Consider the following 25,962-nt stretch of genomic DNA (forward strand, 5'->3'; position numbering starts at 1 on the left):
AAGCTAAGCAAGAGGGAATGTCACATGCACTCTGCATTGTAGTGCATGGTGACAAGCTGGCTCATCATCAGTGCACGAGTATGATCCATTAGGATATGATTTTGTCGCATGTCATGGCCCCATTGTGAGCCCAAGTCCGCGACATGTCAGGAACGAGCTACATAGGTCTTTCCTCAGCCATAGAAGGTCAATCAATCAGTCAAGTCCCTTAACCCACTTCAAGAGAATCATTCATGCATATGGATTTGCATTAGGTCATGGTCTGCATTACATAGCATTCATTTCATGTGCATGTGAACCTTTCATTAGCCTTTCTACCCTTTGCTTAGCATTATAAACATTGCTAGTCTAGTTATGTAGCCACCTTGGACCATCAAGGCCTAGGCGGCAGCTTTATGACCAACCGCCAGCATTAAAGCATTATAATCGGCATATTAAGCTTATTATCCAGTCTTGTAGTATTAGAGCCAGTCGACTTGCTCTTCAACAAACCAACCAGCCCTTCTCATGCATATAAATACCTATCGCTTATTCATTCAGTAATCAAGCAATCAATCCATCAAGCGATCATCATCAAGGCTGAAGCGCATCCATTCTCTGCTCATCTCTTGCAGAAAACGCAGCTTCTACCCTCATCCCTTCTCTTGCAAAAAATGCATCATCATCAGCCTCCATATTCAGCCATCACTCGCATGCGTCTACAGTCCTTCACAGCCATAGAAACAGTCCCAAATTCAGCCCTTCTGCCACAGATTACAGTCCTCCTCCAACCCCTTGGAAGAGTGCATTGGCATTGAGATTGGTCATCATTGGTGCTTCTAAAGCAGTGTGCAATCAGCCCTACTCTTGGTCTTCCAAAGATCTTGCGTTTCGGTCATCTACAATCTCAAAGTCACTCTTGCAAACATTCTCTTCAAAGAAATAAAGCAAATACTCCTAGCAATAGGAGGGGGCCCTTCAGTGGGTAATTGGGACCCAATACTGTGTACAGATCTCTATCTCTTAAAGTTTGAAGTGATAAAGTGCATTGCTAAAGACTCACGAAACTCAGGATACAAAAGGCGGTGTGAGACTTTGTGTGACAGGATCCTTTCATCTACGCATAATTCCGTTGCATGTTACACATGTAGGACACCCTTTATTCTATTAACAAGCACCTTGGTGACCAATTTGTATATGACAAGCATTAAGGAGATGGGATGCAATCCAATATAGTTTCACATACCAAATCAGCAAAATGAGCATGTGACTATTAACTAATGTTAAACATAAGTAGCCTTTTGTTAGGTAATGGATAGTCATGGTCAACCATGCCAAAGTACAACCCAGGCCATACCAGCAAATGATCAGAGAGGCACAATGTGTGATGAATCCACATTTTACATGTGTATTCATCATATTGAGTAGCATTGAGAAGATACCGTCTATCTAAGCGTGCCCAGTAATGCATAACAACATTATGATGGAAAGTATAACCCTTTCGATGTGGCATGAGCTATCTCTACAAATCACATGCATCTAAACAAGTCAATGTCTGAGCCCAATCTTGCGTTTCAAAACGCATCATGTGAGAGCAATGAGAGGTGTTATCATGAAAATCAAGCAAATATTGAAATCCCCTCTAATAAAAGCATTTAAAATCCATGGATATGTTCATAAGGAGCGCCACATCACAGCTCTATGTGCAGAAGTTTGTGATGCATAAACACTTACAAATTTATACATCTCTGCTACAATCATACATTGCACCACAAGCCAACGATCATTTTGATCATTGTAAGTCAGTATAGACCGCAACTCATGCTTGCAACTTAACCATCATAAGAGTGCCACAAAAAGCTTGGGTTCCCGCATAGAAAATATGATATCCAAAGAAGACCCCTTGTCTTCCAAAAAAACTGTGCTAATTATGTTCTTGCAAACAAGCCACATGGGGATGCATAGTAATTACATATGACCAAAAAATCCTCCATTTATTTGCATCACAGAAGCCTCGTATATTGTAAGTCAAGCATTTGATTGGAATGAACACATTTAAAATATGAGTGAAAATAGAGGTTACACCTCAACTTACGTGTGGCAGGCTGACTGCCTATGTCACCATGTAAAGAGTGTTCTGCAGCTTGAACATCAACCATATTTGTATGCAATGGGGTCTCTGCGCCATGAGCAAACAAAGAATCGCCTCTCACTACTACAGCCCACATCCTACCTACTCGTGTAATATTGCTTGAAGTGTCAAGGACTCCACTAGTCGATCCAGATGTAGAAGCTCCCTCTCTCCAATTGCGAAAGACCAAAGGGGGTCGGACTCCCATTAAGGTAAGGAGCTGATCAATAGTACCTCAAGGAAGAGGTTTGGGAGTATTGTTTTTTTGGGAGTCTCCCATGCATCAGAATCAAGTTTGTCTTTATCTTTTCCATTTACCACATGAGAGCTTGTTGTGGCAACTTTTGCTTTCCCTTTATGCAAGCCTACATGCTGTAATTGAGTAGCATTCTTCCCCTTTTGAGTTTGCACTGAGAGAATCTTGTGGACGGGGCATGGCTGCAATAGAAGCAATGTACATTACGCGCGTGCACACGCATGCACGTGGTCACACATAGCTGCATAGAGGTCGCTCGCAGTCACCCGCCATGTGCACAGAGGTAACGCGCGCGCGCACACACACACACACACACACACACGACCACCCCCACACATGCACACTTTTTTTTAGTAACTTAATATTTCACTTTTTTTATGAAACCACTATTTTATTTTGTATTCGAGAACCCTCAAAGTGAGAAGTTCTCGTTAAAGTACATCTAAAAACAATGGAAAAACACTTCATAATTCTGCTCATCACTCTATTGCAGCTCAAAATTGTCATGCAATGACTGACATAATGATCGATGGAAGTATATATACTTGTCGATCCAAGGTTGTGCAAACACCTCATAATTAGGATCAAGCCATGTTGTCCATACAGCCCAATATCTCACCCAAGCAAAGCAAAGTGCATATTTCTATAGTCTGGAAAGGATATCTTCCAAACATCCAAAACATTTTCCCAAATGTCATCCTACGGAATCTTGTTCGTATATCTGAAAATAGACGATTCAAAAAATCCCGTGTGTCAGTGCATGCCCATAGCAAATGATATGTACTCTCCATGTGATGATGTCACCACAAACAATTTGGGGTCACAATTTTCCGCTTTGCCAAATACTCTCCTACTAGGAGCATTCCCGTAAGGCATCTCCATAGAAAAACTTTATGTTCTAAAGGCAATTTGCTTTGCCATATCTTTCTCAAATTACCTTTCCACCACCGTAAGGACTTGTTCATACGCCACACCGGATCCGCGTGTTTCTTTGTCCATGGCTGTGCAAACAATAATCTCTATGCCCTTGCCGATGTCAATCCATAAAGAGGAAACTACGTAATATAACTTGGTCGACTGTTCTTTAGCAACCAATCATCCTGTCGTTGCCCAATCGATATATAGGACATATCCCCATGTCCTGCTAGCTGAGCAATAACAAGTCTCCATACAAGGCAGTAGTGGGCTCCCAATTGCCACCATCATTGTGCTTGTGAAAACGATAATGGTCTTCCTTCAATCAATATGACATCTCCCGTTGTGCAAATTCCTTTTTGTGCTAAAAAATAAGCTTTTCTTAACCAATGGCATATCAAATGCTCTACTCCAATGAAAATTTTCAGCTACCAATGTGTTTCCAGGAGGCACTAGCCTCATAGTTGCATGAAACGGCAACGGCAACGGCAACGGCAACGGCAACGGCAATGGCAACTAGGAAACGGACACAGCTAGGAAACGGTGGATGTATGATACATAATATAAAAATAATGAGAAAATTAATAACTAGGGAAAAGTTTGAGGAGTACACCATCGCTCATCTTCAATCTCTGGAACATAATCGAAAATGTCTGGAATGGGAGAATCTCCTTGTACAAACCTCTTGATCCATGATATGTGAAAAGTCGGATGAATCTTTCCCCATGAAGGTGGTAACTCTAACTTATAACACAAAAGAGAATTCTTCTTAATAATCTGAAAAGGACCATAGTAACGTGGTCATAACTTTGGAAGAAACTGATTTCATTGTTTTATATTGTTGAGAAGCCACGAACAAAAGAACCATATTATCTTCTTTGAATTCATCATGTCGGCGACGTCGCTTAGTTACTTGTAGGTATTGTTCCTGAACTCGAATCATCTGATCACGAACTTGTCCACAAATGGTCAAAAGAGGTCATTCATGAGACTCATAAAAGTTGACGGGGCATTGGTTAACCCGAAAGGCATGACCAAATACTCATAATATCCATACTTCGTGTGAAAGACAATCTTGTGCTCATCACCTTCACGAATACGGATCTGATGATATCCGGACTTGAGATCAATCTTGGAAAATACTTTGGCATGAAGCAACTGATCAAATAATTCATCAATCCGAGGAAGAGAATATTTACTCTTGATGCTCAGTTTGTTGAGGACACAATAATCAATGCAAAGTCGCATTGACTTATCTTTCTTTTTCACGAGCAAAACTGGTGCACCAAAAGAACTCTTACTAGGACGAATATGACCTTTGTCCAAGAGTTCCTTTAATTGGCATTAAATTTCTTGGGATTCAGTAAAAGAGACTCGATCTGGAGCACGAGTTGGTGGTGAATTGCCAAGAAGTAAATCAATCGGATGATCCATTGGACATCGAGGAGGCAAAACTGGAGGTAGCTCCGCAGGAAACAAATCCAAATGTGCATCAAAGAAGGGTTGAGTCAAATACGTCACTTTGGAATTCTGGTCAAGTACCGTCTCCTTTGCAAAGAAAACTATTAAGAGTGTTGAAGAACAACCAAGGTTAGTGTGGAGGATTAATCGCGAACACCTTAGAGATTGATGTCCATACCATCTTTGACAAACTGTAAAGTGTGGCTGCGGAAACTGATGAGAGGATCATACTAATGTAACCACTCCTGATCCAAGATCATATCGTATTGGGATAAAGGCATAACCTCAAAATCCATCTTATCGCGATATTGGTGAATGTGGAAGGAAAGTTGAGGAGCCATAGTATTGCAATTAAAACCCGATCCCTCTGCCAACTCAATCTCGTAACTGTGGGGACTACGAGTAGTGCGCATCTTCAATCGTTGCACCATCGCAGTGGCCGCAAAATTGTGAGAATAGCCGCTATCAATTAGAACAAAGATAGGACAGCCGAAAATTGAGCCAATCAATGTCAACACCTAAGTGGACACGGAGGCTGGAATTTTAGAGACATCTTGTGTTTTCACCATTGAAGTAATGACGCAAGCCTGTGCGTGCTGGGATATAACCATAACACGTTTACCTTTAGAATTATCTGAAGGCTCAACCTGAGACTTGTCTTCGGAGGTGGAAGGTTCCACGTTGGAGTTATGTCGATTACTGGGACGTTTAGGGCACTCCAACCAACGGTGGTTTCCTGAACAAATGGTGCATAGGCATGTCTTCTGTTGGCCAATAGAGAAAGACTGCTTTGGGTTGCAGGATTGGTCGCGTCCAGAGTCTCGTCCATAGTCTAATCCTTGTAGTTGATAAGACTGTTGGGGCCATGGTTGGTCTAAAGATGACCCATCTCGTTGTCAAGGCTTTTGGAATGACTTCTGCCGAGAATTGGGTCGAGGTTGAGAACCGCCAAACGAAGGTTTGGAACCATCGCGAACAAATTTATTACCATTGCCGAGATTAGAAGAGCCTGAGCGACCTTGTGATGAAGATCCCCGAGATGTGAATGTGACATCGGCTATGCGTTCGGCATAGCAAATTGTAGCTGTCAGATCGACTAGATCGTATTTGTGAAGGTCCGTGTGCAACGTGGGGGTAAGTCCCTCGATAAAAGCATGTAGCTTGTCTTCAAGGGGCAATGTTGAAATCTCCAGTACCAAGCTGGTAAACTACGAGATATAAGAGGCCAATGATCCCGTTTGGGTTAAATGGCGTAAGCGAAATCGTGCTTGAAAATCCGCATTGGCAAGTATCAACTGCTTATGGATGACACGCTCGAATTTTCCCCACGTGTTTAACGATCTTCCCATCAGACAATCGCCATTACCTAATACCACCATAAGAATGCATTGTCTTTTAGCAAAGACGCGACGAAGGTAATTTTTCTTGCATCGGTGAGGTCTATAGAATCGAGTACAAGCGGAGCTTGTACAACCATTGGTCGAGTGTACGCTTATTGCATTGGCCCGAAAAGGACTCGGGAGGTTTAATGTCCAACTTCCTAGTTTTTGATGCTTGTAACAGGCGATAAATAACTTTTATGTCATCGACTTCTACCTCTGGGGGAACCACATCGATGTCTGGGACTGGTACGTCGATTGAAGCCATCGAACTTGCAAGTTGAGAATGTTGGGACTGCATTTGCTGCATCTGCGACGTAAGAGTCTCCAAAGTCTTCTAGAATTGACTTTGCATAGCTACCATCTAGGTCTGAATCTCCTACTGCAATCGTGTAAGAACACGTTCGTCCTCAATGATTGGTTCATCCGCCATGGTAAGAGATGGAACTGGATTGCGTCCACCCGGTGTAGTTGGGGGGGGGGGGGGGTCAGCAGGTACCGTGGTCGGGGCTAGGACTCTCGACTACTGAGTACTGGTGTAGATGTCCAAGGAGAATAATCCAGTGAGGCAACGCGTCGGTAAATGTGGGTAGGTGTCTTCAACCTCTAGAAGGTAATGTTGGCTCTCGAAGAGAGTTGTGCGCGTAGAAGGTAATGTTGGCTCTCGAAGAGAGTTGTGCGCGTAGAAGAATGAAACAACGGGTTTCTTGAGCAACGAAATACCACATTTTTTTTTGTGTGTATTTATACAAGCACAAAATGAGAAACTAGAAGGAGAACACCTGAATTGTATGTGTTTGAAGGATCCCGACTATCGGAGATACCGTAGGCACGAGGCACGAAGCAAAGGCTGAAAATGATGAAGAGCCGCAACCTCTGCATTATGAAGGAAAGCCATTACATGTGCAGACAGTAAGCGATTACCAGCGAGAGATCATGTGGGGGCCTAGAGATGATCCACCTATGGGTGCCGTAACCCATTTTGGTTCTTCGCATGTTTTGTATTTTATTTATTAAATTGGCAAGCTGGTTGTTTTTTGCTTTTTTTGTTGTGCTGGTCAAGTCCTAGCCGTTGGTTGCCTACGTGGCTAGCAAAGGCTTTAAATGTAAGCCTCAAATTATAAGGCTAAGAACTTACTCGTTTTTTTTTCTCTCTCCCTCTCTTTCTTTTGTGAAACGTCGCGTTTAAAAAAAACGTGCTTGTGAGCCTGAAAGGTGGCGCCTCCTTTGATGATGACGATTCAGCCTAGAAGAATGTGATCATGACCTCCAGGGGAATACGGGGCACAGCCTACTAGCACATGGATGCAACCTTGGTGTGAGTCTCTGCTTCCCATCGGTTTTTTTATTGTAGAAAAATTGGGGGAAATGACTAATCAGGTAAAATTGGGCAAAGGATTCAAAATTGGATGGGGCATTCTCTCTTACTCTTCCATACAACTCTTGCTATACCTAATTCCAAGGTTAATTTGCTGATTCACAATTTCTGATTTTTAGGGTTAGGGTTACGGTTTTTCGGGTGTGGACATCCTACAGGTTGGAGCTTGTTTGCTTTGATACCACTGTGAGGACTTCCTAGTCTATTATTACTTTAAGAGACATGACTAAGATTAAATACAAGAACTAAAGACAATTACAGAGCGGAAAGCTGTGTTGTTTGCAATGAGACACACCACCTTGTTAAAGAGGGCCTGAAGGGGCACAAATGAAGAGGCACATCCTTGACGAAAGGGTGTGACTCTTAAATGAATAGTTATGTCCTTTGGACGTAGAGATGTGTCCTTTAATCAATAGATGTGTCCCTTTGAAGAGACGTGTCCTTTGATGATGACCCATGGGACAAGGTGTGACCCTTCACTGGAGTCCTTTCAATGATTAAGAGTAATTAGAGATAATTAAGGATAATTAAGAGAGATTAAGTCACAATCGTGACAACAGCTCGCAGGTTGGAAGAGAAGAACCACAGAAACACATCAAGGCTACAACCAATAGGTATAAACTGCGACCAACAAGAATGGACGACGTCAAACAGCAACAAACAATGAACACCCTCTCTAGAGCAGGTCCAGGAGACTTCCGTCTCAGTTCACACACAACACAGCCAAAAAAGGCAACAACCCTCTCAAGTGCGGCTTCACACGTGCACGCATGCGTGCTGTGTGTCTGTCTATATGCGCGTTCGTTTCAGTCGTTCTTGTTGCTACACCGAAGTTCGAACTGAAAGAAGCCTCTTGCGCAACAGGTAGACCAAAGCCAATACACATACGACTAACCCTACCTGCATTGTAATTTAATATTTCACACTCGCCCCTCCCCCACACACTTTTTTTTAGTGAAACCACGGTCTTAGATAAAAAGAAATATACATTCATAGCTGTCCCAAATCAGGGCAGCTACTCTCAACTCAGAAACAGTGGGAGAACACTTCTAATTGCCGGGAAGGAAAGTCCCCCGATTTCATGAGAATCTTGGAGGGATTGGAAAAGGGCACTTCGGAAATAAACAAACAGCCGGACAAAATCTCCAGAGAAGAGCAACAAGTTCCGAGCATGGTAGATAGTCCACAATGCCCAAAATCTATTCCAATCAAGGAACCAAAAAGCCAGAGAAGAGCAACAAGTTCCGAGCATGGTAGATAGTCCACAATGCCCAAAATCTCTATAGTCTGGTAGGGGAGGAGAAAGGCAACCAAAAAGCCAGAACATTCGACCAAAATGCCTCCCCCCGAAAAATGAGCCCAATGTCACAAAATTCCTCATTGCTTCTGTTTTCTATTGTTCATGTGTGCAATATGGAGCCTGACATGACATACATGTATGGCTTGTGGAACCTGACATGGTGTGTTTGTATGGCATATGGAGCCTGACACGACAGTACATGTATGGCTCATGGAGCCTAACATGATGTGAGTTCCCGGAACTAGCTATCCTGGTGATCTTCTATATTTTTGTTTTGGGAAGATTCAAGAAGGATCATGAAGCCCTAAACACTTTACTTGATACAAATGAGCAGATGGTGTTTCTTCTAGTCTAGTTGCATTCATGTGTGTGCATGCCTTTGATTTTATATTTGGATGACTTGTCTTATTTGCCTGGACAATGCTTGAGATTACTGTCTGTGTTGTCCATGGGACCGGGGATGCCTGGGGCTGGGCAACCTGTGGACGTGTATGTGCACACCTATTTGGGACTGACAAGTGGTCTACATGTGTGTGCACACCTGTTTGGGACCGGGGATGCCTGGGGCTCGGCACCCTGTGGACGTGTATGTGCACACCTGTTTGGGACTGACAAGTGGTCTACATGTGTTTTACAAGTGGTAAGTGTCCCTAAAAACCCAATTTACAGCTTTATGATTTCACATACTAATATTTATGGGTGCAGGTCCACACTCACTTATAAGTGACCGGACAACTTATAAGTTGTACACACTCGGCAAGACTATTTTAATACATGCGGCAGCCAAAAGACGAGCACTGGACAAAAGTTGGGCAATCTGCTTGTAGGTGCCCCATCTTGGACTAAAAAGTACACGATTGAGTTATTATTGGCAGGGAAGCTCTACTACTAAAGAGAACTCCAGTTTTTGCTCATGTGCATGCTTTCCTGGAGCATAGGGAGCTGGTCGACTAGATCTGCAGCCAACTACTGCCAACTACCGCATTAGATATCAACCAGGTGAAAGGAGGGAGCTGGTCGACAATTTCTAGAGGTGTTTCTAGTGCTGGCCGGCTGTAATGAAGAAGAAAGCTGCATTCCGTCGGTCTGATTCAAAAAGAATAGCTTTCCAAAAGTTGAAGGACGCCATCATTTCAAGGCCTGTTCTTGTTATTCCACATTTGCATAGACCTTCTGTGGTCGAATGTGATGTTTGGGGACTGTTTTGAATCAAGAGGGGCATGCTGTGGCTTTTGAAAGCTGTCGCCTGCAACATGCAGAATCATACTTGCAAGTTTATGAGAAAGAGTTATTGACCATTATTCATGCTCTACAAACATAGAAACATTATCTTTTGGGGCTGAATTTATGTTAAAACAAATCATCAGAGTTTACGGCACTTTCTCACATAGCCTAAACTCTCAGAAAAGCATCTAAGGTGGGCAAATTTCTTGCCCATGTTTCATTTTCAGATTTATATACTCCGGGCAAGAAACTTTTGGTAGCGCATGCTTTGTCTCGCATGCCTCAAGTGCATGCGGTGACTACGCCTATCATCAGGACTTGTCAGGGATACGAGATATGTGCTCTTTGGACATAGATTTTCAGCTTATTTGGGCTGATTTAAATGGTGGTACTATTGTCCCATCTTATTCGATACGAAATGGTTTTCTAATGATGCAAAGCCACATTTGTGTGGTCCAAGAGTTGTGCCAAAAGGTTATGGAAGATTGTCATGCTCCTCCGTATGCATGTCATCATGGCATTCTGGCTACTACACAGGCTTTAGAAAGATATTTCTTTTAGCCAGCTTTACGGAGGGGTATTGAAACTTATGTTTGTGAGTGCCTAGCATGTCAGAAAGTCCAAGTTTGACAAACACAAGACACCTAGTTTGCTTCAGCCTCTACCCATTCCACAGGAACCATGGGAAAGCATTGCCATGGATTTCATTATGGATTTGCCGAGATCGGTACATGGTAATGATGCTATATGGACTATCATTGATCACTTTAGCAAACAGGCACATTTTATTCCTGTGAGGAAAACAATCAAGCTAGAGCACATGGCAAAGTTGTTCTTGGCTCAAATCGTCAAACATCATGGCATGCCCAAATCTACCGTAGAGGATAGAGATCCTCGGACCACTAGTTTATTTTGGCGGGCATTGTTTAATAACATGGATGCAAAGCTGAATTTTTCATCAGCTTATCATCCTCAAACAAGTGGTCAGAGCGAAATTGCAAACTCAATCGTACTTGATTTGCTCAAATGTTATGTATCAGAGCAGAAGACAGATTGGGAAAAGTATTTGCCCTTGGTTGAGTTGCATACAATAATATTGTGCATTCTTCAACTAACAAGCCTCCGTTGGAGATTGTTTATGGCAAGGTGGTGCTACCACCTATCCTACAAAAAGATGGGTGTTTCTTCAAGTCTTGCTGCACTCATGTGTTTGCATGACTTTGATTTTATATTTGGATGACTTGTCTTGTTTACCTGGACAATGCTTGCGATTACTGCCTCTGTTCTCCATGCGGCCGGCGACGCCTGGCCACCTAGTGGATGTGTATGTGCCAAGGTTGCATCCAAACGCCGTTTGGATCTGATCCAAACGTTTGGAACGATTGAAACGTTTGGAAATGTTAGTGAACGTGAGTCCTTGGGATTTTGATTAATGTAGGTTAAAAAAACCCACGCACGTCAATATCAAGTTTTTTTTTCTTGTTTCTTACGTGCATGCGGCTCTCTCTCTCTCTTTGGCGGCGAGCACTCATGGGCTAGTCGTGTTGGTCTTCTCTGGTAGTGCTGCAATCATTGCCCAAGTCACTCAGAGTCTCTCTCTCTCTCTCTCTCTCTCTCTCTCTCTCTCTCTCTCTCTCTCTCTCTCTCTCTCTCTCTCTCTCTCCCCTGCAAGTCTCTCTCTCTCTCTCTGTGTTTCTCCCACAAGTCTCTCTCTCTCTCTCTCTTGTCTTATGCAGTACGATGTGCTATTGGTCAGATTCGCACATCCTCACACCAGCTTGAGATTGAGATTGGCCGATATAGAGGTATACCAGCTGAGGCCAAGATATGTCGAGTATGCCATGGGGAGCCAGAGACAGAGCTGCATTATATATGCCATTGTACTGCATACTATGAGATACGTGGTCGTTTCCACTGTTTATTCAGAGAGGGTTTTGGACCACTTTCCAGAGTCATGGGGTACCAGGACCAGAGGTGTTTGGGATTGTTCTTGCTTGAGCTGCGGAGATATAGAGATAGCTTGCTTAGGCGCACAGAGAGCCAAACTCAGAGGCACGTTACAGACTTCTTTAGTCCAGCCATCACTGCGCCAGATGGACCACAGCAGCAGCAGGACATGGATACCGCCCACACTAGTGGTACACTGATTGATCCTGCGATTGAGCTTGGGTGGTCCAGACGCCCACGACTACGGAGGAGGGCATCCCACCATAGACGGAGGTTGCAGCGGCGGATTCGGATTATTCTTGCGAGACATGTGGGACACCCAGTCAGGGTGCTGACCACAGAGGATATTGAGGAGATCCGTCAACGTCCGATGCGGCACATATTATGAGATGGAGGCACCTCCAAAGTGTACCCCCCCCCCGTCCCACATATCCCCTCACTGTACTCCACTCACCTCCATAGCGTACCCCCCCCCTCACTATATTCACACCCTATAAGGGTTTCTGTTTACCTTCCAGTTCCAGTTTCATTTTCTAGGTGCCAGTAGTATCATCTTTATTTTTCATTTTCTGGTTTTTTATCCAAACATTGTATCAGATCCACCATGATGTAACTTTTTGGTCTCATAGGTCATTATGGCCTTTTGAAGACGTTAATATAACATTTCATCTCTCTCTCTCTCTCTCTCTCTCTCTCTCTCTCTCTCTCTCTCTACACGAGAGACATGGATATCGCCTACACAACCTCTTCCACCGAAGATGCTATACTACAGAGATCACTTCATGAGTATCACTGATGATGGATTTATAGAGAGGCCTAGATACATGGAGGGCTTTTTACCACACAGCTCCCGAGTGGCTATTGGTCAGCTTAGAGTTTCATCACACCGATTGGAGATTGAGACTGGCAGAGCAGCACGGATCCCCTGAGAGGAGAGGGTAGGCAGATTGTGCAGAGAGGAGGTGGAGAGTGAGGAGCATTATGTATGCAGATGTAGAGCATATACAGCCATCAGAGAGAGATATCCCATTTTATTCAGAGAGCCACATTCCCTACGCCAGATCTTTGAGGCAGCAGACCAGCGCATACTGGGGAGATTCATTCTAGACATACAGCGCCATAGAGAGACATCATTACAAGCTCAGACAGCTCCAGAGGGGGGACGACAGACACAGATTACTACATTTTTTCAGAGATCCACCCCCCTCCCAGCCCCTACACGGCAGGGAATTACTCTCCAGAGAGCAGAGACACTTAGAGCCCGCAGAAGACAGAGGACACTTGGCTTTCGGACACCACGCCTATACCAGAGAGAGATGACAGAGATCAGAGCTCAGTTTCACGGAGAGGGTGCGGAGCGAGTGGCTCGCTTCAGAGCACACCCAGGCATGTTCTTCAGGGAGCTGTGGACACCCCCTTCATTGATGTATACCATTTTATACCCCCAGTATGGTACAGGATGGAGCTAGCTAGGTTGCATATCATGATTGTATACTCCATGCATATAGCTTTGCATTCTCCTAGTAGTAGAGCTCCATCCCCTTCACCACCCATTGTACTTATTGCACACCCAGATTCAGCTTTTTAGTTCAGTACTTTTTCATTTTGTTGGGATGACAAAGAATACCCCATACAGGTACTCCGATTTGTCTCATAGGCCGAGTTCGGTCTTTTGGAAGACGTTAATAAAATCTTTCTTTCTTTCTTTCTTTCTCTCTCTCTCTCTCTCTCTCTCTCAAGGCTCTCTCTGCTGCACCTCCCCGGACCCCTACACACAGGCTGAAATTTTATTCGTATTGTGCTTGAATTTTGAAATATATACTATAACTCTCAAGTCGTGACTTGTCTTGACATTTCTCTGTTTTCTTGATTGTTTTTTGTGCATATGCTATAGATGCCTCGTGCACCGAGTTCCGTATGGGCAAGGCACACCCAACACCCCAGGTGTCGGTAGCTCCAACACGCGCGTGTGTAAGTGCAAATATTGTGGAGGAATATTTACTAGCACATCCACTCGTGTTATTTATCATGTTGCCCAAGGTACAGGAGGCGGCATTGGGCCATGTGTGCAAATGCACCACAAGAGGCGGTTGATGAGATTCAGCGGGAGAACCCACGGATCTTCATCGGATCACTACTATGTGTACACTTGTTTGGGACTGACAAGTGGTCTACATGTTTTTACAAGTGGTAAGTGTCCCTAAAAACCCAATTTACAGCTTTATGATTTCACATACTAATATTTATGGGTGCCGGTCCACACTCACTTATAAGTGACCAGATAACTTATAAGTTCTACACACTGGGCAGGACTATTTTAATACCCGTGGTGGCCAAAAGACGGGCACTAGACAAGAGTTGGGCACTCTGCTTGTAGGCGCCCCATCCTGGACCTAAAAAGTACACGATTGAGTTATTATTGGCAGGGAAGCTCTATTACTGAAGAGAAATTCAGTTTTTGCTCATGCGCATGCTTTCTTGGAGCATAGGGAGCTGGTTGACCAGATCTAGAGAGCCAACTACCGCCAACTACCATGTCAGATATCAACCAGCTGGAAGGAGGGAGCTGGTCAAATATTTCTGAAGGTGTTTCTGATGCTGGCCAGCTGTTTACAGCCCTGAAAAAGCTGCTGGTCGAGGCATCTGGGGCACCAGAAAGCTGGTCAATTTGTGTGGGAGACTTCCTCGGCTGATCAGTTATCTTCCGGCTTGTAAACCTCTATTGTTCGACTCTTTCTGTGGCTAATGAGAGCTAGTTGACTTCTGAAAAAAGTCCTTCAAGGCTGGTCGATTTGCTCTATGAGCTAGACAAGTGGAGGATGGAGCTACAGGGCTGTCCATGGTTGTCCTGCATGTGCTCTAAGCTGGGAAAGCTCTCTTGTTCTAAGAATGGACATCAAATTCAACATATGTTTTGCTTTTGTTTTCATCTTGAACTGGAAGATTCGGGTGCTAGCCACAGTGGAGAATCCTTGGGCACCCGCAAGGTTGTATCTGAAGCAAACTCCTTTTTGGTAGTCTAACCATTGGGGGAGGGGGGTTGTTGTTCAGCCCATCTTCTAGCCCCTAGAGTGGTGCACTGTGCACAGTTGTTTACTTCTCTCTTTCATCTGGCACGTTCATGTGTTTGATCCATAGTCACATGGGACGCGAAATGGGGACGGGGAACGGGGACGGAAAAGATTGAGAATGGCCATTCCCTGTGACTATAGAGTGACATGGGACAGGAATGGGAACGGGAAGATGCTTCCATCCCCAACATTCCCGAGTCTAAAAATGCCCATTCCCTGTGACTATGGTTTGATCAGTTTTTCATGATTGATAAGATTTCCGTGTTACAACTACCCTTCCGTTACACCCAAAGATGTCCTGACAAATCATCAAGAAAATCCCGAGAGTGCAAACAATACCACAGAAGGTGAGGCGTTGTCTCTATAGGATGAGAGCACTGCCTACAAGAAGTAGTGGAACCCATACCCCCCCCCCCCCCCCCCCCCCGGGCGCACGCCCACGCACACACACACAAAGCTCCTCTAAACACAAATGAAGAATTTTGAAAAAAAAAATGAAACATCACGGCTTATCCACATTAGAATATTTTGTTAAACAAACCAGTCTACGTACCTTCAATTGCGAATTGGAACTCAAAATGTCACTTACAAGCTCCCAATTCAAACCCAACTCATAAACGAGTCCAAGAATTGCCTGGACACAAAAGCTCAACTAAGCATCTACATGAAGGTTTTTCAATAGATTAGCTGCACAGAGACGCTTAGTCTTTGGAGAACAGAAAAAGCTCATGCAGACCCAAAAGCACATCCAAACCTGATCTTCAACTGGTGACCATGGTATACCATTTCCAGGTTGACTCAAGGAAGCCTGTCAATACACAAATAGCATCATTGAGAGGTCGTGTTTACAATGAGCACATGCACATAAACCCAAAGGTAGCAGGCATGTGCTGGACAACTGTAAGATCTTATTACAATCAATATGCATGAGCTTCATACTCCTTGCTCTCTCACCTTCCCAGCCTTGTATTTTCTGCCTCGGTCACGGCTGGTCATGTGTTTGACCAATTTGCTCGCACTACTGGTAACGCTTGCTGCTCCATGTGATGCTCCTGCAGCGGCACCTGCATTAACCACTTCGGAACTCACATTACAGAACTCGGTACAGTGTAAGTTTCAACATGGGTTAATTGAAGACCATTACATAAGATTGCACATCGAGAGAGTGGCTTCAGTCTACCTTCACAGGTCCAAGACTTACCAAGCCCTTCCAGTCCAGGACTTCCTATGCCAATCTGAGAAATCTGCTCTCCTTTGTGCTTTGAGTGCTCCCTCTATAAACAATGGGATGGCAAGCCAGTACATCAGGAAATCAGCACACCACTACAATGTTCCACCAAAAAAAAACAATCACAACCACAACTACCTGTTCACTTTGGCGGTGGAAATTGTGTTGCCAAAGCTGTTCAGATTCCCTCATCTGTGGCATCAACCATCAAAAAGCCACAGACAATAACTAATTAAGGATCGCCAAAGTCAGGGCACACAAACGCGTTCTGTCCACACAAGTGTTTGTCTTGCACATGTGTTTTTGCCCACACGCATCCAAAGACACACAATGCGCACATGCAGACAAACACACAGACATACGCATGGCATACACACACATACACACCCCTATGCACATACACATGCCTGCACTCGTAGCTACACATGAGAGTGGACAGGAAAGGCTGCCAACTCACGATTGCACATGCACCCGTGCACGCACACAAGAGCAAACACACACTGGAACTCATGCACACATGCATGCAAGCACTGCCCATGTGCCACACTGTGCACTTATATACACAAATGCACATGCTAGGTTCACCTATGGGAGCCTACAGATAAAAAATGATAAAGAGTCACCATAAAATTAGAAGTGGAAATGATTGGGACCTACATCACATGCAGCTGAAGCACTGTGCCCTCCATTGAAGTGCCTAATTTTCTTCTTCTTCTTGCTTTTGAAAGGACTATCCACTCCATCTGCAGCCATGTTGTTTCTCGCAAATGCCCCATTTGAATCCACATCCGTCGCTCTTCCTGATACTGAAGACCCTTCAAGCAAGTTTGTCATCTCGTCCTGCTGCGAATTTGTCTCGCAACTAGAGATATCTGACCTGGTAAGGTGGGCTGCTGTTCCAGAAACCACAGGTCCACTTACTCCTGCAGCCCTCTGTCTTGCAGCCACTGCAGATGTGCGCATGCGTTTTGTGGGGATACTCCCAACATTTGTGTGACTTCCGCCATGGAATCCTGAACTTCTTTTCCCAGTGACAAGTGGGGAAACTAGCGGACCAACAGCATCTGCATGAAAGATAGCTGATGAAAAGGCATGCAGTGGAAGGAGAAGAGTGTTCATTTGGCATTATTAGATGGTATCATGGTCCAAACTCACAGATTCCACCAGAATATTCAGTTGCTTCTCCAGCCACATGCACCTCTGTTTCTGCCAATACTGCTTCATGCTCCTGGAGTCTCTGCTCGTATTCCTGTTCAGAAAATAACAAGTGACCATTCTCAGGACCACCTTCTAAGCAGCTAGAAACGGACACCATAAATCCAGTATGGTACATGATTTAAAGAACACCTCTTACAAACGAGAACTTACTGCTTCCCATTGTGATACAACTGATTGGCGGTAGACCTCCATTGCATGTTTGGGGACTGTGTAGAAAAGGCTTTCCTATTCATGAGTGGTAAATCAGTGAGCAACATAAGTAAGAACATAAGGGGCAAAAAAGAAGGGGGCCAGTATCTATGACATATACCTCTGGGAACTGTTCTTCCCAAAAATCAGACATTCCAGACTCTCCAACACGATCTGGTGTGGGAGGAGCTTCTGCTTGAGCCACTGTTTTCCGCCCAAGAGAGTTCTCGACAAACCGTATTGCATATGCCTGAACAGGAAGAGCTTTACTTTTGTTTGTTCTCAGCTTAACTGTCTCTGCCTCTGCTTTGTGAGCCTGCTTACAAAGTAGGCTGCAAATGAATTTGAATTCTATACAAAGCTAAACAACTGGCAGCAGAAACCAGGTAGCCAATGCAATTCGAACAAGGGATTTAGTTTGACAAGTACACAAATTAAAACCCACCATTGACTGCAACTGAAACCATACCTCATCATCTGCTCCTGGATCAGTTTTGGTGCTTGAAAAGCTTGGCATCGAGGTGCTATAAGCCGTAACAGCATCTCTGAGAAGAAGTGCTTCAATTGAATGCCAGAATTTTGTGACTGTTTTTGCTAGACTCCGAGCAATCTTGCATTGCCTGTTGCAAAGTTCTGTTTCCTCAAATTCCAACTGCCGTTTCTCTTTTACAACCCACCTTGCTACCTGCGCAGCAGCAGCAATTTTCCAAAGCCGTTCCTACAGGAGAACAACCAACCAATTCTGAAGGGTTACCAGGTTTACAGACAAGAAAATGCAAGTGTAAAGGATTAAAGAAGACACACAATGTGCAAGAAATCTCAAACAATTCAGCTCTATGCAACTACTCCATGCCACATACTTCTATATATCTAGGTATGCACACATACACAAGTGATTATTTAATCAATCTGAACATACATACACAATTACTTTGCAACCTCAGACAAGGCATCTGTACATATGTATGCAACACCTCAGAAAACAGGTTTGCTCAAATAAGCATGCACATGCGCCCGCTCACGTGCACACAAAAGAAAAAAAGAATACGTACATGTGCATTGCATCTTGTGTGTAAGTATGCACCGACTCAAAAGACATTTATGCTGAAATAAGCACACACATGCATACAAACATACATACACATAAAACAAGCTGGACGTGTGGCTCATGGGCAAGGCCACGCAGCCCTGTGGAGCACGGCTGTGTGGCATGCCCATGCCACATAGTTGGCCGTGTGTTTCTTATGTGGTCAAGCACTTGAAGTGTGGACGCGGACATGAGTAGGTTCATGTGATTGGAAGTCATGGAGAGGACCAAAGTGTGAAAGGAACTTCTTAATTGATTGGTAATTAAGGGGCTAGCTACGTTTAAATTATGAAGAGGTGGCACCTAATTGAAAGGTTGCTCCTCCTATGTAATCAGAGTAATGAAAGCCAAGGAGAGAGGGAAGTGAGAGAGTTGAGGAGTACCCTGTGTCTTGAGCAATGATATACTTCTGTGCATATATGGGTGTGTGTTATCTGCACTTCTACATATGAATGAGAGTGATTTTTGGCTTGTATGCAATCACAAGTGCGTGTCTTGATCGCTGAGGAGAAATAATGAAGGAGCCCGTTAGAGACATTGGAAAGTAGGTTTCAATGCAGGGTTGCAAAGCCGTCATTAGAACCAGGCAAGGCTCAAGCCTGCAAGCATTTCAAGGAAGAGGTGCCAGCCATGGTGGGGGCGCTCACAAAAACCCAAGAGAGAGGGAGCGCTGGCAGCCAGTCTGAGAGAAGCATCCAGCTGGCTATCACATCGCAGGCAGAGCTGGTCATCACGTTGGAGTTTGTAAAACGCTCAGGCCTTAGCAAAAAGGCTTCTTGTCAGAAGCAAGGCAACCATCATACACGAAAGGCAGCACTGAATCCAAAAGAAGAGAAACTGGTTGCATGGTTGCATTTTGTAAGGCTTTCAATATATATATCAAAAGAAAAAGTTTAATCACACTAAGGTTCCCAATCCTTAATTAACCCACATAAGAGATTGCTCCTATTGAGCAAAACAACATCATGGAATGTGAATAATGAGGCTGCGTATGTTTAAGGTTGTGGCCAATTACAGTGTTTAATTGTATTAATGGTGAAGTGTTTTGCGGAATCCCCGGGCCCCTCCGGAAGTTAGAGGCACCCAACCAAAGAGTTTAATAAGTGCCCGGTTTATGGCCAATACAACATTATACAACTTGAAAAGAGGGTTACATAGACTTGTGCCACAGGCACGATCCACAATGACCTTAAACCTAGATGGTGCCTGGCACCATGTCCCTTGGACTAGGACGTTCTTGGCCCATCCAGATAGGTGACTAACTGTCCTAGAAGCTGCAGAATGTCCATGTGTGTCATGTGCACAGTGTGTATCTACCGTGTGCTATACGCATGCAAGACTAGTTTCGAGGCTTGGGGAAGCTTGAACTAGGCAGGCTGATTGACGAGCTGAGTTCAGCAGCACTTTCGTAACAATGTCCGCTTGGCCATGGTAATTGAAGCTTTGGGTTTGGGTCCCCGATACTACTGCGTCATGAGATCAAGGCATCTTGGGTTTTCTGAGCGGGTCTTCTTACTGGCGTGTTTTCTTCCTCATGAGAAGATATGCCTTTATCCCGTTTTTGGCTTGCCTCTCAGAGGTCCTTTTGTTAGATCACCCCATACCACTGAGATAGGTGCGGCAATAACCAGCAGGATCATTCCCATAGATGAGTTACCCTATACTTGTGCAGCTTGTGAGTGCTGCTTTTGTGACCATATGATGGACGGGCTTATGGAAGTGTAAAGAGTTCTTCTATCTTTACTGTATAAGTTCCGAGAATGAATAAAGTTTAAATCTTGTTCTTATACTAATGGGCGGCACCCAAGTATGGACGGGCGGGGGGCCAAGTGTGGACGCCCGATGACCGGCCAAGAGCCTATAAAAGGGTGGCCAAGGTTAGTTATTGTATTATAGAGATTCTCGCAAGTTTGTGAGAGCTCTATGGTCTTGGAGCCTGGATCTAGTGCAGACGTGCACCTGCTTTATGCAGCCGAGGCCGGCAGCAATCTCGAGGCCCGCGAGGACAGCTTCGTGGCGGTATGGGACGTCGCGAGGAGGAGATTGGTCGGTACGTCATCCTAGTTAGCTCAGCTCGTGGCTCGGTGGGGACAGCCAAGACTGTGGGCTTGCCCACGGCTGTCATGGTTGGGAGGTGAGTCAGGCCTGCACCCCCTTGCTTGTTTGTTTGTTCGTTTGTTTGCAGGATTCGAGTTTCAAACCAAGATCGATCACGAGGGGAGATCCGTGGGGATTTGACAGTGGTATCAGAGCATAACTCGTGAACGAGCAAGTCGGTAGGTAGACAAGAAGAGGTCGAAGAATGGTATGTGTAAAAAAAACTTGCTGTTTTTCTGTGCATACTGCAGTTTTCAGATTAGTATGTGTTTTTTCCTCATCAAAGAACCCCATGATGATGGGAGATGGTAGTTAAGTAGGGTTGATTGCTTTTGCAAAGAAGAGAAGTTTTGTTGTGCAATCGCATAACCTGCAGGGAGAGAAAACAGGAAAAAAAAAAGCACGTTTATTGCTTTTCGTTGAACGAACGAGTGAGAGAGAGCGAAGTATGGGAGGCGTTGTATAAGCTTTTGGTTGACGTGTTGCAGGCGGCTAGACTTGCAGCCGGCCAAGCATGCGAAGGCGCCTAAGGCCGTGTAGGCCTACATAGTCGGGCAGGCCAACGCTCACATCAGGCACGCCAGCGCCCAGCCAGGCCAGCGCCTAGGCTAGGCCAGGCGGGCTGGCGCCCAGGCCAGGCCGGCGCCCAGGCCAGGCAAGGCAGGCTAATGTCCAGGCCCGGCCAGCGCCCAGGCCACGCACGGCAGACCGGCACACTGAGGCCCACGCAGGCTGGCGAGTTAGCACGGGTACAGCCGCACGCAGGCCACTACAGGCCGCCTGTGCGCAAGCAAGCGCCGGCAGTCGTCAGCAGACAGGCGCCGGCAGTACAGCACTCGACGTCAGCACCGAGAGGAAAAGCATGCGCCGGCAGCTCACCGACGGGCGAATCCAGGGGGAGAGAAAAAAAAAACTAAGGAAAGCTTTCGTTTTTTTTAGTTTTCATTTTTTTGGAGTTTAAAATTTATTTTTTTTTTAAGTTTTAAAAGAACCCCCCCTCTCCAAGGTTTCAAAGGTTTCAAGATGTTTATTTTTTTTTTTAAGACAATAGAATATATATATCCATATATATATATATATATATATTCATATATATATATATATATATATATATATATATATATATATATATATATATTTATTCACGAAAAAAAAACACAAAAGCTAAAGCAAAAGCTAAGCTTAGCTTTTGGGGAAGTCAATACGATGATCTACTGTCCGTTCAGGTGGTAAACCCGATGGCAATTCCTTAGGAAATACATCTTGAAACGAATCAAGTATCTTCTGTAATTCTTTGCTTTCAAACACACTTAATTCATTCACATCCATGAAAGGGATGAGAAAAGAAGAAAGTGGAATCAAGACACAATGGAAAGCGGTATACAAAGAAGAATCCATTATATTTCCAAAATTGATTGTATTTACAAGAGGTCCCTCAAAGGGATGGATACAATCACCTAAAATACTATACTTGGTGTCCCTATGCTGAAAAGAAAAAATATGACTAGACCAATCTATCTGGACGTCAAGAGTCTTAAACCACTCAATCCCTAATAACAAGTCTACATTTTCCAGATGCATAACATAGCATTCCAGAGTATCTTTGTAGTCCTGAATCTGGATTGGAAGCATCTCCACCTTGCGATCCCAGACTTGTCTGCCCGCAGGTAGACGTACCTCATAGGTATGGTCGCTGAGTGTCGTATCAAGACTCAATTTCTGCACAAGTTTGTAGTTAACAAAGTTATGCGAACTGCCAGGGTCTAACAGAATGTGAATTTTATGGCCATTCACTTCTCCATAAACTCGGAGAAGATCATGCATGCCAAATACTTAAGAATTGAACAGACAATCAGAACAAGTACTAGGGCGAGAAAGTACAGTAATTGACTTACCTGTCAAAGACAACTGGTTAGCTGCCTTTGGCTTGGATCCTGCGTTTGTCTTGGTACCCTTTTGCTTTGGGCACTCGTTACGCATGTGTCCTTTTTCTTCGCAGATAAAACAACGTCCTTCCTTCTTGAGCTTCAAAGCCCTAAGGAGTCGTTTCTTCTTCGCTGGTGTCGAACTGGAATTCTTCGAAAGTTGGTCCGAAGACTTGCCTTCATTCGTGTTAGCCATACGTGCGGAGAACTTTCTTTTATGCTTGTTCCCCTGCTCGGTAATGGGTTTCGACTTGGAAGAGACCATCGTAACATCATAGATACGAGCTGAATGAATGGCCTCGTCCAAAGTTTTACATTTGTTATTTTTAACGTGTAATAGAGTCGGGTAAACCAGCTACAAAAAACCCCAACAGAGTAGTGGGATCCATCTTTGTAGCTTTCATCTGCAAGTCACGAAACTTGATTGAACAAGCTGACTATTAAGAACCGTTATCCTCTCCCTAGATCAGATGACCTGATTGACCGGTTAGCAGGAGCGAAATATTTCACGAAGATAGATTTACGTACTGGCTATCACCAGATACGTATTCATGAAAGGCATGTCGAAAGAACCGCCTTTCCGACTAGGTATGGCCATTACGAGTTACCTTTTGGGTTAACCAATGCTCCAGCTACTTTCCAGCAAATGATGAACGATCTTTTTCGTGAACATTTGGAAAAATTTAAGGTGGTGTTCCTAGATGATATTTTGATATATAGCCTTACTCTTGAGGATCATGTCAAGACACCTCACGATTGTCTTATCTATTTTGAGACAGAATCGACTATATGCTAAGTTAAGTAAATGTGAGTTCTTTATGACCGACATCATTTACTTGGGACACAAGATCACTAGAGATGGATTGAGCATCGACTATGACCGAGTTCAGAAGGTTTTAGACTGGTCTATACCGCGAACAGTGAAACAACTTCGTTCTTTTCGCGGTTTTGTTGTTTTTCGAGGAAGGAAAGCTCGTTGGGCGGAGTTAATGCAAGATTTTGATTTTGAGATCCGTTATCAGAAAGGGTCCATGAATAGTATTGCAGATGCGCTTAGTCGGATTAGAGAGGTGAATACTTTGTCGTTCACCGAGATTTCTACTGACTTATTTCAGTCATTGAGAGGGCTTTGCAGGACTGATAGTTATTTTGGTCCATTTTGGCAGAAGATCCAGGACGGGAGCTCATTGATTGACCAAGACTCGGTGACTGAGCAGTCTACTATTCAGGCTGCACGAGGCCAGGGGATGATTCGGAATGGTTTGCTATTCCGTAATGACAAAATTTGTGTACCACAGATCCCGGACATTAGGTCCAAGATTCTGAGGGAGTGTCACGACGCCCCTTCTGCTGGACACCCTGGGGTACATAGGACGCTATCATTAGTGAAACACACTTTTTATTGGCCGAAGATGAAAGGGTATGTAGAAGATTATGTTCTCAAGTGTCAGATTTGTCAGGAAATTAAAGCTGAACGCTTTAGACAGGCTGGGTTGTTGCATCCTTTGCAAATCCCAGGTAATAAATGGGAAAGTATTTCCATGGATTTTAATTACCGGATTGCCAAGAACACATCAAGGCCACGATTCTATTTGGGTTGTGGTAGATCGCTTGACAAAAATGGCTAGATTTTTACCGACCCGGAAGAATATTACAGCTACGCAATTAGCTCGGCGGTTTATCGAGCAATTGTTTAGACTGTACGGGTTACCGCAGGACATAGTCAGTGATAGGGACTCTAAGTTTACGAGTGATTTTTGGAAACTTGTTTTTGAGAAGTTGGAAACAACTTTGAATTTGAGTTCCTCATATCATCCTCAATCTGATGGCCAGACTGAAAGAGTGAATCAGATTTTGGAGGATATGCTTCGGGCATACGTATCCAAAAGACAGAGTTCATGGGAGGATTATCTTCCTATGTTAGAATTTGCATATAACAGTACTAAGCATACGAGTACAGGGTTTAGTCCTTTCATGCTTATGTATGGTTTTCAACCAGATCACCTGTTACAGTAGGATTCTCAGGACTTCAGCATGATGCAGCACGTAATTTTTTGCAAGATATGCAGGAAATGTTACAAGTTGCAAAGGAATCTATTAGAAGTGCTCAAGACTATTCTAATAGACATCGTTCACCTAGAGAGTTCTCTGAAGGAACGATAGTGTATTTGCGAGTTCCGAAAGATTCCGAGACTTTACGGACAGGTAGATCTCCGAAATTATCCCCTAGATACTGTGGACCATTTCGTGTTACACGACGGATTGGTTCAGTTGCATATGAATTGGATTTGCCTTCTCATGTGAAAGTTCATCCTATATTTCATGTCAGTAGACTTAAGGAAGTACTGGGTGGAGCAGATCAGTTAGTTACTCCTCAAGAAATTATAGCTGTCCAGGACATGACATTTGTTCCGCACGAACCTGAAAAGATTCTTGGATTTCGTGAACGAAGATTGCGTCATATGCTTATCACGGAATACAAGATCAAGTGGAAGGATCGTGTTGAGGAGGACGCTACATGGGAGACATTGACTTCTCTTCAGAGAGATTACCCTGGCTTTTTAGTGAGCTCAGGAGTGAGCTCTTAGAGGAAGGGGAGTATGTCATGTGCACAGTGTGTATCTACCGTGTGCTATACGCATGCAAGACTAGTTTCGAGGCTTGGGGAAGCTTGAACTAGGCAGGCTGATTGACGAGCTGAGTTAGGGATATACTAACGGGCGGCACCCAAGTACGGACGGGCGGGCGGCCAAGTGTGGACGCCCGATGACTGGCCAAGAGCCTATAAAAGGGTGGCCAAGGTTAGTTATTGTATTATAGAGATTCTCGCGAGTTTGTGAGAGCTCTATGGTCTTGGAGCCTGGATCTAGTGCAGACGTGCACCTGCTTTATGCAGCCGAGGCCGGCAGCAATCTCGAGGCCTGCGAGGGCAGCTTCGTGGCGGTATGGGACGTCACGAGGAGGAGATTGGTCGGTACGTCATCCTAGTTAGCTCAGCTCGTGGCTCGGTGGGGACAGCCAAGACTGTGGGCTTGCCCACGGCTGTCATGGTTAGGAGGTGAGTCAGGCCTGCACCCCCTTGCTTGTTTGTTTGTTCGTTTGTTTGCAGGATTCGAGTTTCGAACCAAGATCGATCACGAGGGGAGATCCATGGGGATTTGACAACGTGGCACCCTG

General features: G+C 44.4%; 1 protein-coding gene across 7 annotated transcripts in view; it reads right to left on the reverse strand.

Moving 5' to 3' along the window:
- LOC147612779 (chromatin modification-related protein EAF1 B-like) overlaps positions 1 to 25,962 on the reverse strand; it is a 69,067-nt gene that overhangs the window by 17,608 nt on the left and 25,497 nt on the right. For all 7 annotated transcript variants that reach the window (XM_086783389.1, XM_086783387.1, XM_086783384.1 and 4 more), the window contains 10 exons: positions 18,146 to 18,394; positions 17,798 to 17,992; positions 17,638 to 17,712; positions 17,425 to 17,518; positions 16,927 to 17,333; positions 16,408 to 16,461; positions 16,243 to 16,315; positions 15,996 to 16,105; positions 15,796 to 15,849; positions 15,595 to 15,675 (listed from right to left, as the gene is read on the reverse strand). In XM_086783389.1, coding sequence (XP_086639515.1) covers positions 15,595 to 15,675; positions 15,796 to 15,849; positions 15,996 to 16,105; positions 16,243 to 16,315; positions 16,408 to 16,461; positions 16,927 to 17,333; positions 17,425 to 17,518; positions 17,638 to 17,712; positions 17,798 to 17,992; positions 18,146 to 18,394 — 1,392 coding nt within the window. The remainder of the gene's footprint in view (positions 1 to 15,594; positions 15,676 to 15,795; positions 15,850 to 15,995; positions 16,106 to 16,242; positions 16,316 to 16,407; positions 16,462 to 16,926; positions 17,334 to 17,424; positions 17,519 to 17,637; positions 17,713 to 17,797; positions 17,993 to 18,145; positions 18,395 to 25,962) is intronic.

This window comes from Cibotium barometz, chromosome 45 (genome assembly GCF_041138505.1).
Source record: "Cibotium barometz isolate CiBa-2024 chromosome 45, ASM4113850v1, whole genome shotgun sequence".
Lineage (NCBI taxonomy): Eukaryota > Viridiplantae > Streptophyta > Polypodiopsida > Cyatheales > Cibotiaceae > Cibotium > Cibotium barometz.